Source organism: Carassius gibelio, chromosome A2 (assembly GCF_023724105.1).
Source record: "Carassius gibelio isolate Cgi1373 ecotype wild population from Czech Republic chromosome A2, carGib1.2-hapl.c, whole genome shotgun sequence".
Classification (NCBI taxonomy): Eukaryota; Metazoa; Chordata; class Actinopteri; order Cypriniformes; family Cyprinidae; genus Carassius; species Carassius gibelio.
Window position 1 is genome coordinate 15713782 of NC_068372.1, and position 18679 is coordinate 15732460.

Sequence of the window (18679 nt, forward strand, 5' to 3'; positions counted from 1 at the left end):
GCGGAGAGGCGAACCAAGTATCTTAGGTTGACCGCCCTCCGCCAAGAGGGCAATGAAGTGGGTGCCCTGCCTCAGGTGTTCTGGTCCCTGGCCGAGGGCATGGGCTATAACGATGCGGCCATTAAGGACTATTTTAACGATGGGCTGGATGATCCAGTGTCTCCGGCCTCGACCACAAGGATGTGGTTGTCTTCTGCTCCACCCTGGGGGGCTTCCGCCCTGACCACACAGTTGTGGTGGTCTTCCACTCCGTTCTGGAGGCCTCTGGCTTCGACCACATGGCTGTGGTGGTCTTCTGCTCCGCCCTGGGGGGCTTCTGTTCTGACCTCACAGTTGTGGTGGTCTTCTGCTCTGCCCTGGGGGGCTTCCGTCCTGACCACACGGTGGTGGTGGTCTTCTTCTCCGCCCTGGGGGGCTTCCGCCCTGACCACATGGCTGTGGTGGTCTTCTGCTCCACCCTGGTGGGTGCCACATGATGTCCTTCATGGACTTCTGTTTTGTGTTCTTGGTTTCTGTTATGTTTCTGTCTGTTCCCCTCAGTTAATCTGGCCCTCCATCCCTCCCCCTGAACCTCCTCCGGTCCTCCTCCCTCCTGGTCTCCCTGTTTTGTGTTTACACTTCTGGTGTCTGTTCCCCATGTTTTTCTTTTCCGGCCCTCCGGCCCTCCCCCTGAGCCTCCACCTGTCCGCCTCCCTCCTGGTCTCTGTGTTGTGTCTTGTCGTGGAGTGTCTGGGAGCCGCTCCGTAGAGGAGGGGGATTGTCACAGTGTCTGAGTTGTGTTCCCTGGGGTTCCACTAGATGTCCCCCTTTCTCACAGTGTCTGTCACCTTATCACTTCCTGTTCCCTTATTTGGTCACCTTCCTCCTTGTTGAGTAATTGATTGTTTCCCACCTGTCTCCTGTTCCCTCATTATCCTTCTGTGTATTTATACCCGGTCTGTCTGAGTCTGTGTTACGGAGTCCTTGTTTATGTCTTATGATTATTCATGTCCGTCGCTTCTTGCCTTGCCTTGCCTTGCCTTGCTTTGTCTTCGTGTCTTGTTTATGTGGATTGATGTGTTGGTTTAGACCCTTGCCTGGACTGTGTATTCTCTACGGATTACCCCTTAATAAATGACTTACCTGCAATTGGTTCCCTCTCCGTGTTTCCAGTACACCGATCATGACAACATCACTGAATAGCAAGCTTCTACAAGGTCCAGACTTAACCAGTTCACTGGTGAGTGTACTTGTACGATTTAGACTGGAATCTATAATCTGGAATCTGGAATCATGGCCGACATTGAAGCCATGTTCCATCAAATCAGAGTTCACCCAGAAGATTGTGATCTCTTGAGGTTTCTGTGGTGGCCAGAAGGTAATTTAAACAGCAGTCTGGAGGAATACAGAATGGTGGTTAATTTATTCGGGGCTACATCATCACCTAGTTGCTCAAGTTTTGCATTGAGGAAATGTGCCATGGATCAAAAGGATCTATTTGACCCCAAAACAATGGATGTTGTCTTCAATAATTTTTATGTGGATGACTGCCTTGTTTCCGTACCTTCTGAATCAGATGCTGTGCAGCTGTACAAGGATCTTACTAGTATGTGTGCTAAAGGTGGATTTCATTTAACAAAATGGACGAGCAACAGCCATGCTGTATTGGGTGTCGTACCAGAGAAGGACAGAGAGAAAAAGGTAAAGGATTTGGACTTCGATCGTGACACATTGCCAGTGGAAAGAGCATTAGGAGTGCAATGGTGTGCTGAATCGGATGCCTTTCAATTCAAAGTGGTAGTAAAGGATAGACCTCTTACCAGGAGAGGAATTCTCTCAGTGGTTAGTTCCATCTATGATTCTCTGCGGTTCTTGTCACCTGTGATTCTGTCTGCCAAGAGGATACTGCAGGATCTGTGTAGGGAGGGAATTGGATGGGACAATGATATTCCATCAGTGTATGTTCAGCGTTGGATGCACTTGGCTGGATGATCTGCATCACTTGGAGAGTTTTGAGGTCAGAAGGTGTTTGAAGCCTGACGGGTTTGGAGATGTAATTTCTGCTCAAATGCATCATTTTTCAGATGAAAGTGAGCAAGGATATGGTGTGGTATCCTACTTGCTGCTCCAAAATGACCAACAACAGGCATATTCTACCCTTCTGGTGAGCAAGGCAAGAGTTACACATTTAAGGTCCATTACAAACCCTCGACTGGAACTTACAGCTGCCACTCTTGCAAGCCGTATTGACAAGATCTTGATGAAAGAACTCAAGATGCCTTTTCAGAACTCCATTTTTTGGACTGATAGTACTTCAGTACTCAAATACCTTCGAAATAGCACCTCAACATTTAAGTGCTTTGTGCCGAAATCTTGGACCCCACCTATAGGGATGTGATATTGCCTCATGATCCTAAGATTAAAAGGAGTGCTTTGGTAAACATGATAGAAGTCAGACCCTATATAATATCTCTTTGATTACTTCTCCTCTTGGATTCGACTAAAGAAAGCCGTAGCATGGTTCCTTCGTTTGAGACAAATCTTGATGGACCGCAGCAAGGAAAGGAAACTATTGCAGAATGCTCTTGTCTGCTCTGAGACAGATCCATATCAACAAGAGATGATTATTAATCAGGAAATGCAGAAGTTTGAACCTACAGTGCGTAAGGACTTCCTTTCGTAGGAAGAATTGGAAAAGGCTGAAATGGAAATCATCCGACTTTCTCAAATAAAGAGATTCCCGGAGGAACTAAATAGTCTACAAAAGTGTGGAGTAGTCAAGCGAAGTAGTCCTCTTTATAGCCTTAACCCAATACTTAAGTGTGATATCATCAACGTTGGTGGACGCCTTGATAACGCATTGATTTTGGAACACTCTAAACACCCAATTATATTGGCAAAAGATCTACAAATTTCTTGCCTAATCCTGCGACAAATTCATGAAGAAGTGGGACATAGTGGACGGAACTTCATGTTGGCGACTCTTCAACAGCGATATTGGATCCCTGGAGCTAGCGTAGCCATAAGAACATTTCTGTCAAAATGTGTAGTGTTTAAAAGGTTCAACGCAATTGCAGGTCATCAACAGATGACTGATTTGCCTCAGGATCATGTCTCTCCAGACAAACCACCTTTTACTCATGTTGGACTGGATTGTTTTGGCCCATTTGAAGTAAAGCGAAGAAGAACCAATCTAAAGCGTTATGGAGTCCTTTTCACCTGCTTGAACATTAGAGCCGTTCACATTGAGATGGTTGCATCATTGGATACCGACTCATTCACTCACGCACTCAGACGCTTTATTGCTCGACGAGGACAAGTGGCTGAAATACGTTCAGATAATGGAACGAACTTCGTTGGGGCCGATCGTGAATTAAAAGAGGCGATACAAAATTGGAACCACAGTCAGATATACGATGTTCTTCTACAAAAGAAGATTAAATGGACTTTCAATCCTCCTACCGGTTCACACCACTTTCTGGGAAAGGCTCATCAGGTCAATAAAGAAAATACTAAACTCCATTCTTCGAGGGCAAAGTTTAAAGGAAGAAGGTCTTCATACTTTCCTGTGTGAAGTAGAGTTTATACTTAACAACCGACCCATAAATAGATCATCTTTGGATCCTGATGACATGGAAGCTTTAACACCTAATCATCTTCTCCTACTAAAAACAAAGTCTACATTACCACCCGGATTGTTTGAGAAGGAAGATTTGTATACCCGTCGAAGATGGCTTCAAATTCAGTATTTAGCCAACCAATTTTGGAAAAGATGGATTGGTGAATATCTACCTTTATTACAGGAACGGCAGAAGTTGATGGTGAGGACAAGGAACTATCAGTTGGGAGTTGTTGTACTGATAATGGATGAAAATGCACCAAGGAGGTCCTGGATCATGGGCAAAATTATTCACACGATAATGGACAAAAAAGGATTCACACGGCAAGTTAAGATTAAGACTATAAGTACCTACTTGACCAGGCCAATCACAAAAATTTTTCGCCTTCTTGAAGCTGAGGAATTTAAAGATTAGCTATGACTGACATTTGAGAGCTCTCAACTGACTCTTTCGACTTGACCTTTTGACTTGGACTTGATTGAATTACTTGATCTTACTGACTTAGACTGGACTTTTACTTTTATTTTACTTTTTGCTTTATGCGGCTACAATGATGAACATTTTGAGTGATCTGGATATTTTCACACATACATTTTCTCACATTTCCTTTTTGTAAAAACAAAAAACAAAAAAGAAAATAATGTATAACAATTAATTATGTAATGTATGTTAATATTGTTCATATCGATTGTGTCTGTGATTATTACAGGTTTATTGTATAATTATCAGGGGCTGGAATGTAAGTGCAGAAAAACGCTTTTCTTTTATTTTGTATTTTGCGTGTATGTTTCCAGGTGGTTTGGTCACGTGGGATCGGTGTGTATATACCTGGTAGCGTTTCCTGTTTAGTTTAGGTGTAGTAGAGAGGGGGTGAGTAGCGGGGAGTGCTCACTTTCTGTTGACCGTTTAACATCAATCGTTTCTACTTGGTCTGTTATCAAGCCAATAAATGTTGTGGGATTTGCAATGAACAAAAACGCGTCAAGGATTATTCCTGCTGCTTAGCCTCTCAGCGGCTATAGTTTGCCGCTATAGGAATGTTGTCCCATTCTTGTCTAATACAGGCTTCTAGGTGCTTCCTCTTTATGATGCGCCAAATGTTTTCTATGGGTGAAAGATCTGGACTGCAGGCAAGCCATTTCAGTACCCGGATCATTCTACCTAGCCATGATGTTGTAATTGATGCAGTATGTGGTCTGGCATTGTCATGTTGGAAAATCCAAGGTCTTCCCTGAAAGAGAGACGTCTGGATGGGAGCATATGTTTTTCTAGAACTTGGATATACCTTTCAGCATTGATGGTGCCTTTTCCAGATGTGTAAGCTGTCCATACCACATACACTCATGCAACCCCATACCATCAGAGATGCAGGCTTCTGAACGGAGCGCTGATAACAACTTGGGTTGTCCTTGTCCTTTTTAGGCCGGATGACATGGCGTCCCAGAAAAAAAGAAAAAAGAAAAAAGAACAAAAAAAGATCTTCAGAATTTGATTTGTCTGACCACAGAACAGTTTTCCACTTTGCTACAGTCCATTTTACATGAGCCTTGGCCCAGAGAAAACGCCTGCGCTTCTGGATCATGTTTAGATATGGCTTCTTTTGTGACCTTGAGTTTTAGCTGGATTGTGGATTGTGTTCACGACAATGTTTTCTGAAAGTATTCCTGAGCCCATGTTGTGTTTTCCATTACAGTAGCATTCCTGTATGTGATGCCGTCTAAGGGCACAAAGATCACGGGCATCCAGTATAGTTTTCTGGCCTTGACCCTTACACACAGAGATTGTTCCAGATTCTCTGAATCTTTGGATAATAGCACTGTAGAGGATGATGACTTCAAACTCTTTGCAATGTTTTTCAGAGAAACTCCTCTCTGATATTGCTCCACTTTTTTTCGCCGCAGCATTGGGGGAATTGGTGATCCTCTGCCAATCTTGACTTCTGAGAGACACTGCCACTCTGAGAGGTTCTTTTTATACCCATTCACGTTGCCAATTAAACTAATAAGTTGCAAATTGGTCCTCCAGCTGTTCCTTATATGTACATCTAACTTTTCCGGCATCTTATTGCTATCTGTACTCTATTGGGAATAAAATATAGGTTTATGAGATTTGTAAATTATTCCATTCCTTTTTCACTCACAATTTGTACAGTGTCCCAACTTTATTGGAATCAGGTTTGTAAATTTTATGATCATATTACCCTAATTTTACAGTCTCTGCACTGGCTATCTATTAAAGGGTTCAGTATCAGTTACAAATAATTATTGCTTACCTTAATGAGGCCCTGAATGGTTTAGCTTCTGCGTACCTAACTAGCCTCATACCACGCTACAATCCATCACGCTCCCTAAGATCACAAAACGCTGGACTTTTGGTAGTTCCTATAGCAAAGTCCACTAAAGGAGGTAGAGCTTTTTCACATTTGGCTCCCAAACTCTGGAATAGCCTTCCTGATAATGTTCGGGGTTCAGACACACTCTCTCTGTTTAAATCTAGATCTAAAACACATCTGTTTCGCCAAGCATTCACATAATGTATCTCATAATTTGTGACTGAAGTTGTATCTGATCAAATGCGCATTTTTATTCTTTAGGTTAAACTATGTTATTAATTTTACCTGGTTAGAACAGCTATCCTAATTATGTCTCTATTTGTTTCTCTGTTTTGCCACGGGATGTACTAGGATTTACACAAGCTTCAGTCTGGATCCGGAACACCTGAGAAGAGATAATGCTGACCCCACAGAGGACCTCCAACGATGCTAGCCCTGATACAACATACAGAATTAAAAAATATTGTAAAAATAAGTGTGTTTGCATCATATAATAATTGCTCTTGATTGTGTTCATCGTCTGGTTGACTACGTCTTGTATTAATTTTTCAGAAAATCCCTGTCATATGCACACAAACTGACCGTCACCACTGAGAAGATACTACTAAATATTGTAGAAACTTAATTTTCTGTTTCTGTTAATTTTCAAATCATTGCAAAGTTGCTTTGCAATGATTTGTATCATAAAAAATGCTATACAAATCAACTTGAATTTAATTGAATTTTGAATTTTATTGAATTAAAATGATTTAACGATTCACCAGAAAACAAAAATAATTACTTTATTCAACTATTTGTCTCCTCTGTGTCTCTCCGCATCACTGTAGCACCATTTTGGAGAATATGAGCTGAACGCAGGCAGCGTACACTCTTCTGTCAACACAAATTGTTGAATAAAGTAGTTATTTTTGTTTTCTTCAAAACAGATAAAACTGAAACAATCTCTTGCCTTAGACTCTCATATCGTCCATGATGTCATATTCTGTCATGTGGTGAGTTATCTAAGTGGCAGATGTCAATGATTTGTTTCCAAGCCAAGACAGAGGTCTTGACCAATGTGATCTCTGTGGAATTAAATCTCAGAGCTTAATGACTGACAATTATCTTGCCCATGATTATCCAAATGTGTTACTTACAGCTGTGACATGAAATTCAATTAGGTTTGAAATGCTGTGATAGTGAGATAGTGGGACACAAACAAAATTAGGGACAAAAAAAAACTCTTGTTGTTCTCTCTTTACTTCCTTTTTTACTTCTGCAGTCTCATTCACAAGTTACAGGCCCTGCACTTGTGGTTACTTTCCAATAATGATATATAAGTTAGCTCATGTTTCTCTGTTGCAACAACTGTTTTCTGCAAAAAAATTAAGACACACATTTAAGATGCCACCCCCAGCCCCATGTTCTTCTTTTTAGTGCACAAGACTGTTTTCTTAGAAACAGGTTTCCTGTTAAATGCTGTTAATTTACTGTGAGTGCTTAATTTACAGATCATCAACTGTCTACATGATTTAACTTAATTGAAAAAGCAATATTTTTATTGAGGAAAGTTTTAGAAAATAGGCTTCAATTTCATAGCATTTGTTTATGCACTTTACCATGATTAATAGTGCAACACATACAGCTGACAATAATTCTACTACTTATTTACAACCGAGAATCTCCAGAGCCAATACAGAAATAGATCTTATGTTCAGTTCTTAAAATAAAACAGCTCAACATTTCAGCTTGATCATTGAGGAAGTGACTTTAAACACAATTTGACTGTGCTTCAAAGCAATAAGGGTGAGACCTCATTGTTGCTGCTAGATGATGCTGGTTAGTCCTGAGTCTACTTAGGATAAGGTAACGTTTCAAAATTTTAAGTGAACACATTTAACTGACTTTGCAAAAACATGTAAATTTATATGTAAATTCATTTTAATATTTCAGTTTCATTTTGAGAAGATATGACAGCAAAAGAGATCTGTGGTAAGAAATTTGCATTCATTTACTGCTTTTTGTGCCTTGGTTTGTTGTTATCTGAAATCATATTCAAATCATATCAGTTAATACTTTACTTTACTTATTTTCATCCACCTTTGTCATGGTTCTTGTTTGTTGTGATTTTCAAGATTATTTTGTCTACTGGCCTCGCTACTTCTTGTTCTGTGTCTGGGTCATCGACATCGCCATGATATTTTTGGTTTTTCACTTGAAAACATGTTTGGAAGAAATAAAAGAGAAATTCAGAATGGACGAACCTCAAGAAGAGGACTATGCCAGCTACAGGACGAGTGGATTTATGTGCGAGCAAGCCAGCTGAAGCAATAATTGAACAAATAATGTAAAATTACTTGCATACAAATATGACAGTACAAAGAAAGAACTGAATTCTTGTAATGGAGCGTCTTAATATAGACCTATTTCATTCAAATGCATACTTTTTGAGGTAATTTCAAATAAGTACAGCTTGATGTGTTGCAGCTTTTCTGATAAAAATACTTTGCTTAGTTATACTGAAAAGATAATACGCTTGTATAATATCTAACATTTTTTAACTTACACATAAAAAAGTCTGATAAGGAGATTCAGGGGGTCTGGATATTATCCCTAAATAACCCCATTAAAGGAACTGTTTACTCAAAATGTGAGAAGACTCAATATGTTATATTTTTGTGTAAAAAAAAAAAAATAATAAAAGTCTCTAAACTTCTTTTGTTGACACCTGTGAAGGAATTCTTTACTTTATCATTACACTTCTTTTTCTTACAGTCTTAACATTTGTATGCTTTTGAGTACTAAATGTCCCCAACACTTGGAATTTCATCAATGTGTTGCAATAAAAGATGCATTTTGACCAGGGTCTCTGCTGGCTAAATGGGTGTCCTAAGCAGGATTGTATTGTTGTGACCCCTCCCTCAAATATTATTAAAGTAAAAAATCAAAAATACTACAGAAGTCAATAAAAAATAAATATATAAAAGTTATATAAATATTAAAATATTAAATAATATAAGAAAGTAAATAAATAAATTGTAATTAAACTGTATTATTTACAAATTGAATTTGTAGGTCTGACTAGACAGTTACCTATGGCTATTATTTTATTAATAGTTATCTGACTGATTTTATACTCTCAAGCATTCAGAAATCACACAAAATAATATAATATATAGCAAGAATATCATCTATAGCAAAAAGGTGGGCAAAAATGAAAGATTAAGTGGATATTTGAATTAAATGTTTGGTCAAAAGGCTATGTGCAACAGCAGCAATTACCAGGCGTTAAGTTCCCTTTGCAAGCATTTGTACACACTAAAAAATGTTGGGTTAAAAATAACCCAACCTGTAACCCAACTATGGGTTGGTATAGCACCTTCCTATATATGGGTTATTTCAACCCAACCCATTGGGTTAAAAGTTACCCAACAGTTGAGTTAATTATTTATATTAATTAACATCAGTATTTTTATTAATATTACTTAATATAACCATATTTTGAAACTACTTTTTGATTTTATTTTAATATGCAAATAACACATTTACAAATATACTGTATTTTAAAATATTTTATTTAAATGTACAAGAATGTGTAAAAATACAACTGACATTTTCAAGATGTACAAATGTGTCAATTCATATTCATATAAAAACACACAAATGTGCAAATACAGTTCACAGCTGTGGCCTAATGGTTAGAGAGTTGGACCTGAAACCCGAAAGTCACAGGTTTGAGTCTCTGTGCTGGCAGGAGTTGTAGGTGGAGGGAGTGAATGAACAGCGCTCTCTTCCACTCTCAATACTCATGGCTGAAGTGCACTTGAGCAAGGCACTGAACCCCCAGTTGCTACCGGGCGCTGAATCTATAGCTGCCCACTGCTCCGGGTGTGTGTTCACTTCTCACTGCTGTGTTTGTGCACTTGGATGGGCTAAATGCAGAGCACCAATTCTGAGTATGGGTTACCACACTTGGCAAATGTTATGACTTTCAAATAAAATGAACATAACATATAATAATAAAACAAAAAATATTCATAAAATAAATATACTATCTTGTAAATATAAAATAATTAATCAGAATACTTACTCCTGCTCACTCACGCCAAAGAACTCCCAGCTCAAGCTCGCCGTCTCTGCAAGATTAACGATGGCAGTATGCACGCACAGCTACTAGAAGATTTACATCTGTCAGACAGGTTGCCGAAGTCATCAAGCTTAGTTTGAGCCTGCGTGTCAGAAACGGAAGTGCTAAAAATAGCTAAAAATGGAGTTGAGTTCCAATGGGGTCGCTGTGTCCATTTCTTTTACTGTCTATGGTCCGATCCGATAAATGATCCGTGTGTCTTTTCCAAGTGGCAAGGAAGTCGACCGGAAGTTGAAGTCGGCCGGGTTCCCACATCTTGTAGCAGAACTTCACTTGCGTTAGCACCCCATTGACCTCCCATTCATTTTGGCGTCAATTTGACAGCGAATAACTTTACATCTGAGGCGTTTAAAGACTCCGTTTGTCCATTATTTATTTCTAAAGATACACGACAATGTATAAAGGGCTCCATTACCTTCTATGTTACATTATGGCCCCGTAGAAACAGTTTTTGTAAAAATAGGCTAACGATTGCGTCATAACCACTCGACTCTCTTACCGTACAGACAGGAGAAGCTCGCAGGCAATTAAATTAATATGGCATACTGGCGTTACATTTTAAAATACTATACAAAATAATTAATCAGAATACTTACTCCTGCTCACTCACGCCAAAGAACTCCCCGCTCAAACTCGACATCTCTGCAAAGCCCCTTTCACACTGCCATTCCGGCAAATACAGGGGTAAAGTGTTCCTGTAATTGTTCCCTGGTCGCTAGATTTGGCACTTTCACACTGCCAGTGATGACCCGGTATATGTGCGTGCTTTCACACACAACCCTTGAAGATCCCGTAACGACACGTGACATCAGCGCGTGACGTGTAATGTACGAGTCGACAACGCTTGGCACGTTATAGTTTAACTGAAGCAAACAAACGATCTCGGCGTCAGCACAGAAAGTGAGGAACTAACTGATCTCTGCTTCATTACAGTTTGCACATATGTTTTCGTCGCGAATGTTGATCTTCCTTAAAAACAGCCGGTAAAAAAGTTGCGCGATAACGCGCGTCATCACTTCGATACCGAATTAGATCTGGCTTTTGTTCACACAGCGCTCGTTCCGGATCGATTACCGCAATGTTACTATGTCCCCGACCCGGGTTCGATTCGGTAATCAATTCCGGGACGTGGTTGCTTTCACACAGAAGGCGACCAGGCAATGTTACGGGAATATTGCGGGTCCGACGTGCAGTGTGAAAGGGGCTCAAGATTAACGATGCCAGTTTGCACGCACAGCTCCCTTACAAAAATTAACCATGGTTTTACTACAAATAAAACCAAAATACTAATTACTATAGTTATACCATGGTAACCACAAATTAACCATGATTTTTGTAGTAAATCTGTGGTTTTGTAGTAAATCGACTGGCGCCGATACAGGATGGCTGCCTCCGTGACGAGCTCTGCATATGTTTTTGTGTTTTTGTTAGTTTGTCCTGTTTTTAGTTATATTCCTGCCATCAGTTTCACCAGGGAAGAACTGCTGAACATTCGGCAGAACGCACCACAAGATGTTTTTCCGGATTTCAATTATTCTGATGTTTTAGTGAACGTTGTTATCGGAGGAACGGCGGCGCTGATCAAGTGCTTCAGGACGCGCAGACAGGGGAAGCGAGCGGGAGCGCTCGTCAGACTCAGGAAGCGCGGATTTCGAACGCCGTTGCCTAGCATCCATCTGGCAAATCTCCGCTCTCTACCCAACTAAACGGACGAACTCCTTCTGCTTTCTCGGACAAATAAGGATTTCACACACTCTGCTGCTCTGTGTTTCACGGAAACCTGGCTGAATGACACCATACCGGGGACAGCGTGCTCCATCTGCCGGACTTTCAGCTGTTTAGAGCGGATCGCGAATCAGAATCAACTGGGAAATCGCGCGGCGGCGGGACATGCTTTTACATCAATGAACGGTGGTGTACAGATGTAACTTTGTTAAAGAAGACGTGCTGCTCAAATCTCGAAACACTCTTCATTAACTGCAAGCCGTTCTATTCGCCACGGGAGTTTCACTCGTTCATTCTGGTCAGTGTTTACATCCCTCCGCAAGCGCATGTGAGCTCAGCTTTAGAGAAACTCGCTGATCAGATTACAGAGACAGAACAACAACACCTGGACTCTGTTTTAATCATTCTCGGGGACTTTAATAAAGCCAATCTGTCCCGTGAACTGCCAAAATACAGACAGCATGTTACTTGTCCCACAAGAGACAGTAATATATTGGATCACTGTTACACCACAATAAAGGATGCATTTCACTCTGTTCCACGAGCAGCTTTGGGACGTTCTGATCACCTTCTGGTTCATCTTATACCATCCTACAGGCAGAAACTAAAATCAGCTAAACCTGTATCAAGGACTGTAAAAAGATGGACTAATGAAGCAGAGCAGGATTTACAATCTTGTTTTGACCTCACTGATTGGAGTGTTTTTGAAACTGCTGCCACCGATCTGGACAAACTCACAGAGACCGTAACCTCATATATCAGTTTCTGTGAGGATATGTGTATTCCTACAAAGACTCAACTAATTTACAATAATGACAAACCGTGGTTCACTGCAAAACTCAGACAGCTCCGTCAGGCCAAAGAAGATGCTTACGTGAAGGGGGGCAATGTCTTGTATAAACAGGCTAAATACACATTGGAAAAGGAGATCAAAGTGGCAAAGAGGAATTATTCTGAAAAAATAAGGACTCAGTTCACTTCCAACGACTCCGCATCAGTGTGGAAAAGTCTAAAGAAGATCACCAATTACAAGACACCACCCCCCAGCACCGTAGAGAATCAACGACTGGCAGACGATCTGAACGAGTTTTACTGCAGGTTTGAAAGAACACCCATCACCTTCCCTCAACGCCTCCCCACACAACCATTCACACCCTTCACAACTCCTGCAACCAGCCCCAAATGCCTCTCCAAACAACCGTTCACACCATTAACAGCTCCTGCAACCCATCCTGAACACCTCTCCAATCAGGCACTCTCACCATTCACACCTCCTGCATCCCCCCTCTCAGGTGGGGCACCTGCAATTCAGATCAGCGAGGATGCGGTGCGCCAGGTCTTCCGGAAGCAGAAAAGGAAAAAAGCACCAGGCCCAGATTGTGTTACACCAGCCTGTCTAAAATCCTGTGCTGACCAGCTGGCCCCCATCTTCACACAGATCGCTGGAGCTGTGCGAAGTCCCTTCATGCTTCAAACGTTCCACCATCATCCCCATCCATAAGAAACCCAAAGTTACAGGACTAAATGACTACAGGCCTGTGGCTCTAACGTCTGTAGTCATGAAGTCATTTGAAAAACTGGTGCTGGCCCACCTGAAGGACATCACTGGGCCCTTGCTGGATCCTCTTCAGTTTGCCTACAGAGCAAACAGGTCTGTGGACGATGCAGTAAACATTGGACTGCATTATGTTCTGCAACACCTAGACAGACCGGGGACTTATGTGAGGATCCTGTTTGTGGACTTCAGCTCGGCCTTCAACACGATCATCCCAAACCTCCTCCTGCCCAAACTAAATCAGCTCTCCGTGCCCACCTCCGTCTGTCAGTGGATCAACAGCTTCCTGACAGACAGGCAGCAGCTAGTGAGGCTGGGAAAATACACATCCAGCACCCGTACAATCAGCACCGGAGCTCCCCAGGGCTGCGTTCTCTCCCCACTGGTCTTCTCCCTGTACACCAACGATTGCACATCTAAGGACCCCTCTGTCAAGCTCCTGAAGTTTGCAGACGACACCACACTCATCGGCCTCATTCAGGACGGTGACGAGTCTGCTTACAGACAGGAGGTAAAAGAGCTGGCTGTCTGGTGCAGTCTCAACAACCTGGAGCTTAACACGCTCAAAACAGTGGAGATGATCGTGGACTTCAGGAGAAACCCCCCTGCACTCCCCCCACTCACCATCATGAACAGCACTGTGACTGCAGTGGAGTCATTCAGATTCCTGGGAACCACCATCTCTCAGGACCTGAAGTGGGACATTCACATTGACTCCATTGTGAAAAAGGCCCAGCAAAGGTTGTACTTCCTCCGCCAGCTGAGGAAGTTTAACCTGCCACAGGAGCTGCTGAAACAGTTCTACTCCACCATCATTGAATCCATCCTCTGCACTTAAGTAACTGTCTGGTTCAGCTCAGCTTCTAGATCTGACCTCAGAAGACTACAGAGGGTAGTCCGGACTGCTGAGCAAATCATCGGTACAACCCTCCCTTCTATTGAAGAACTGTACTTATCCAGAGTGAGAAAAAGGGCTCTCAAAATCACTCTGGACCCCTCACATCCAGCACACTCCCTCTTTGAACTGTTGCCATCTGGTCGACGCTACAGAGCACTGAGCACTAGAACGACCAGACACAGGACCAGTTTCTTCCCTCAGGCAATCCATCTTATGAACAGCTGATAATAACTGCGAACACACTACACTTTATATTTATATACACATACACTTTATTTATCTAACACACATACTTAGTATACACTTAAATTTTGCACATAATATATATGTACATACATAACTGCATTTTGTAATATACCTGCCTACAATTGTCATTTGTATATTGTCATTCACTATATCTACTTATTTGTATTTTTTATTCTTTTATTATGTGTTTTATGTTCTGTCGCTGTCATTCTGTTGTACTGTGGAGCTTCTGTCACGAAAACAAATTCCTCGTATGTGTAAACATACCTGGCAATAAAGCTCATTCTGATTCTGATTCTGATTCTGGTTATACAAATGGTAGTCAACACGCCAAAAAACCATAGGTTACTACAGTTTTACTATAATAAAACCATGTTATTTTTAGTAGAAGAATTACATCTGTCAGACAGGTTGCTGACGTCATCAAGCTTAGTTTGAGTCTGCCTGTCAGAAACGGATGTGCTAAAAATAGCTAAAAATTCTCTTCACTTGTCTCAATTCCAATGGGGTCCAATGGGGTCGCTGTGTCCATTTCTTTTACTGTCTATGGTCTAGCTTAATTCTAATGATTTCGTCAAACTTTCACATTTCACCCAGACATTTTTATTAACTTTAAGTAATACTTGTCTAAAAAGTTTTGCAGCTAATGTATTATTAATACTCGCGAACAAACAGGAATAGGATTCCTTTACAATCGATCTGATTCTGTGGGGGAAACAAACGGACTAAAGGGAAATACACTTTTTTAACTTATAAAAAAATTATAATTAACGTATCAGACACATTACTTAATGTTATAACAGTTATATACATCATACGATTATATTAACAGTAACTTTTTTGTAATGTTTGTAATGGTATTTGTGATCTATATGGTTCTATTGTTTTTTTCAGCAGGGTTGCCTCATTGTTTTATATAATGCACTTTAACTCATTTTAAAGGCAGTTGTTGACTTAGGTTTTATTTAATAACCACAAAAAAATTATCTTAATACATTTTAAATTATTATTTGAAGTAACAAAGCCAAGGTAAATTTGCAGTTACCATGACCAAAGGGCAACAACATGCATGACAAGATGCTTCAGTTCACATCCACACCGAGGTAAATGCACAAGAAGAGCCATGATCAAATCATGTATATTCACCAGACACAAATGTTGTGTGGCATCCCTGAATATTTCTGTAATCACTTTTGAAAGACCAGTGGTTTCAAAAGCTTACGATCAACACCAAGGTGGTTACCAGAGCACGTGAACTAAATATACATAAGAGCTGTTTCTCACGAACCTTTAACAATGACATCAGATGCATTTCATGTATTTTATTGAACATTCATAAATGAGCTTTAAAAGCTTAAATCACAGAAAACAAAATCCCAACTTTTTTGTATGTATACTATTGAAACATCGTATCACAAGTATTGTTGGCTCATGTATGATATATTGTTTGTGATACTGTTAAGAAATTGCTTCTTTATTTAGTAATTTGCTTTGGATTAAAGCTTATACTAAAATATTAAATGTTAAAACAAATATATAAATAAAAGCAAATGATAATATTGTCAAGAATAATATTGATATTTTGGTCACAAGTTACTGTAAACATATGCATATAAACACAATTACATTGTAAAATATGTTAAAATAGAAAGCTGTTATTTGAAAGTGTAATAGTGTTTCACAATATTATTGCTTTTTACTGTTCTTTTGATTATATAAATGCACACTTTTTGAGAAAAAATGGTAGTGTAGGCACACTAGCAATTTAATATTGTATATTGTATGCTGTTTCCTGCATATTTTCCATAAAACTGAAGACTCTGAAAGCATCTGTTCCAGCTGAAACACATTCATGCAGGTACTTCACACCTGGAAGGGTTAGCGTTCAGGGCACATCATCTTTGAAGTTGTTATGAGTGATGAGTGTTTATGATTTAAGGTTATATATCGGTGCCACTGTTTGGTGACATCAGGACCTCAGGACTGACTTCATGGTAGAGCGGCCGAGTCCTGTGTCTCCAAACCACCAGCCCCACACGCACCAATAACACAATACAGGCCAACACGAGGAGCACCACTATGGAAAACAAAACCATGATACTGTAAGCAATGTGATCACAATGCAGCCTTCATATGTAACATCTTTATGTGAGGTCTTATAGTTTTATGAGTTTGTGATAATGCTATATTTATGGTTAATCAACAAGACATGAATGTGTTTATCATTGACTAACCTGAAAAGGCAGCGTTCCGGCCAGGTGCTGCTGCATCGTAATGCTTGCTTAGGCTTCCAATTAGAGCATAGATAATCACAGGGTAAACGGTGAGGATGTAACGGACATGCTTCTCTATAAGAAAGTTTTCAACTGTAAACCTGTAGAAGAACACGCAAAGAAACTTTGATTAGACACAGTGTGATGATCTAATGCGTTTAATCATATCTTAAATATGAGTCAAGCTCAAATAAAAAAATTATTTGGTTTAAAATATTTTAAAATGCGATTAAAAACTTATGCAAAGTTTTGATCGCCTCGTCATAAAATGTTCAAATTATTTGCTTTTTTAGGAGACGTCTTGACCTTAACACATGGGCATGACATCATTTCCTGTTTATTTTATGGGTTTTTTTTTTTATGTATTTTCTTTACATGTTTCGTTTTTTTTTTTAAATAGTAATAAAAGCCAAAATGTCAAACCCCTTAATAATCCTTAATTTCTTGTCAAGAATTTCATTTTTAATCTTCATCATTCTAGTCTTCATTAATATATCAGTTGTATCACCTGACATTGGACTTTATGCTTCTCCTAAAATCTATTCAATGTTTTAAATATAATAAATAGCAGAAGATGTGTACTTATTTCACTTTATGTATAAACTGTAGTTTTGGATATACAGATGAAAACAAAACACCATATCACAAGATTATAGCAGAAAATAAATGATTATGATTACCATATAATTACTTCCAACAAAAGTATGCATAAAGAAGCTGTAGCAGCATTTGTTGGGGAAACTGATGCTAGATCCAACACAACAGTGAAGTTGAGCAGTGTGGCAATGGTTGTCCATGTTGCATAGGTAGCAATGCCATTTTGAACCTAAGGTACATATACATCATGGTTATTTCAGACATTTCAAATCAGTGCATCAGATTTACCTGCCGTCTTTTGTTTGGGTTGATACTGTACTTAAATATCTTACATTCGAGAAAATTTGTCAAAGCTATTCAAAAATTATGTTCAATGCATACCAACACTATGATGCAGAAAAGGTCTTTTGGATGCTGCAGTTTAAGCCAAGATCCATGAGCTCGTAGACCAATACAAGAGAAGAAGATCATCAGGTAGTTGGTGAAAGCAATCAGGGCAAGAACAATCAGTGCAGGAATCATCAATCTGAATCAATAAAATACAAATATGTGACCTCCTGAAACAGACATTACATCAAACCACAGGCAAAACATAGTTTAAACCTAGGATTATGCCACAAAATATGTTGGCTGCCTACAACTCACTCTCTGTCCCACAAGACCAGCCAGGTGCTGTTGAGGATCATGTTGATGATCCACGAGAGAAAGAATTCAGAGGGCAGGATTGCTGGACTTGAGTACAACCTGACCACCAATAATTCAAGAGACTGTCAAACTATAATGAATGGCTTTTGAACAGTGTGAATAAGCAAAGTATTGATATGAGTGGAGTGTGTGTGGTTTGAAGTACCCTCTACAGAGCCAGGTCAGGATATATGCGTTCATCAGGAAGAGCCAGGAATAGATGACACCCCATATCGAAAAAGTCCATCCAGCAGGAGTGATCTCTGTCTTATATCTGTCTGATATATTTCCAGTGCTCCGTTGAAACGGACCTTTAAAAGCCAACGAGAAAATAATTAGGGGCCAAGCACCGAAGGTGCGTAGGACCCTCTTGTTTTTGTTGGCGTTCTTATTATTATTATTATTATTCTTCCGACTGGGCGTCTATGGCAGCCCATAGAACCGAATGCGGGAAAGTTGTAATGGTTTGACATTCTGATAGAGGACAGTGCCAACATTAAGTACACCAATTTTGGTGTGTCTAAGTCAATCCCTCTAGCGCCACCAACTGTCCAAAATTTCACTTTAATTTTGTTAATAACTTTTTAACCCTAAGGCCAATCAACGAAATTCTTTTTTCCTCTAATTTCTGAGCTCATGCCGAT

At 40.0% G+C, this 18679-nt stretch overlaps 1 protein-coding gene and 1 long non-coding RNA gene across 4 annotated transcripts in view; one reads left to right on the forward strand and one right to left on the reverse strand.

Annotated features, from left to right (window-relative positions):
- The window catches only part of LOC128028136 (uncharacterized), a 56544-nt gene that overhangs the window by 35293 nt on the left and 2572 nt on the right, over nucleotides 1–18679 (reverse strand). Inside the window, exons 2-7 of one of the 3 annotated variants that reach the window (XR_008187140.1) lie at nucleotides 18202–18346; nucleotides 17997–18095; nucleotides 17733–17877; nucleotides 17435–17580; nucleotides 16716–16855; nucleotides 16351–16558 (exon numbers count right to left, since the gene is read on the reverse strand). Coding sequence is in view for 1 of the 3 variants with exons in the window: in XM_052615743.1 (XP_052471703.1) it covers nucleotides 16422–16558; nucleotides 16716–16855; nucleotides 17435–17580; nucleotides 17733–17877; nucleotides 17997–18095; nucleotides 18202–18346 (812 nt within the window). In the remaining 2 variants the exon portion in view is untranslated. Of the gene's footprint in view, nucleotides 1–15510; nucleotides 16559–16715; nucleotides 16856–17434; nucleotides 17581–17732; nucleotides 17878–17996; nucleotides 18096–18201; nucleotides 18347–18679 lie in introns of those variants that run through there. The other 2 variants (XR_008187125.1, XM_052615743.1) reach the window with 2 other exon arrangements.
- On the forward strand, nucleotides 7682–8770 carry LOC128028221 (uncharacterized). Its single transcript, XR_008187157.1, has 3 exons — nucleotides 7682–7776; nucleotides 7864–7902; nucleotides 8046–8770. It is a non-coding gene; the product is annotated as an uncharacterized LOC128028221 (long non-coding RNA).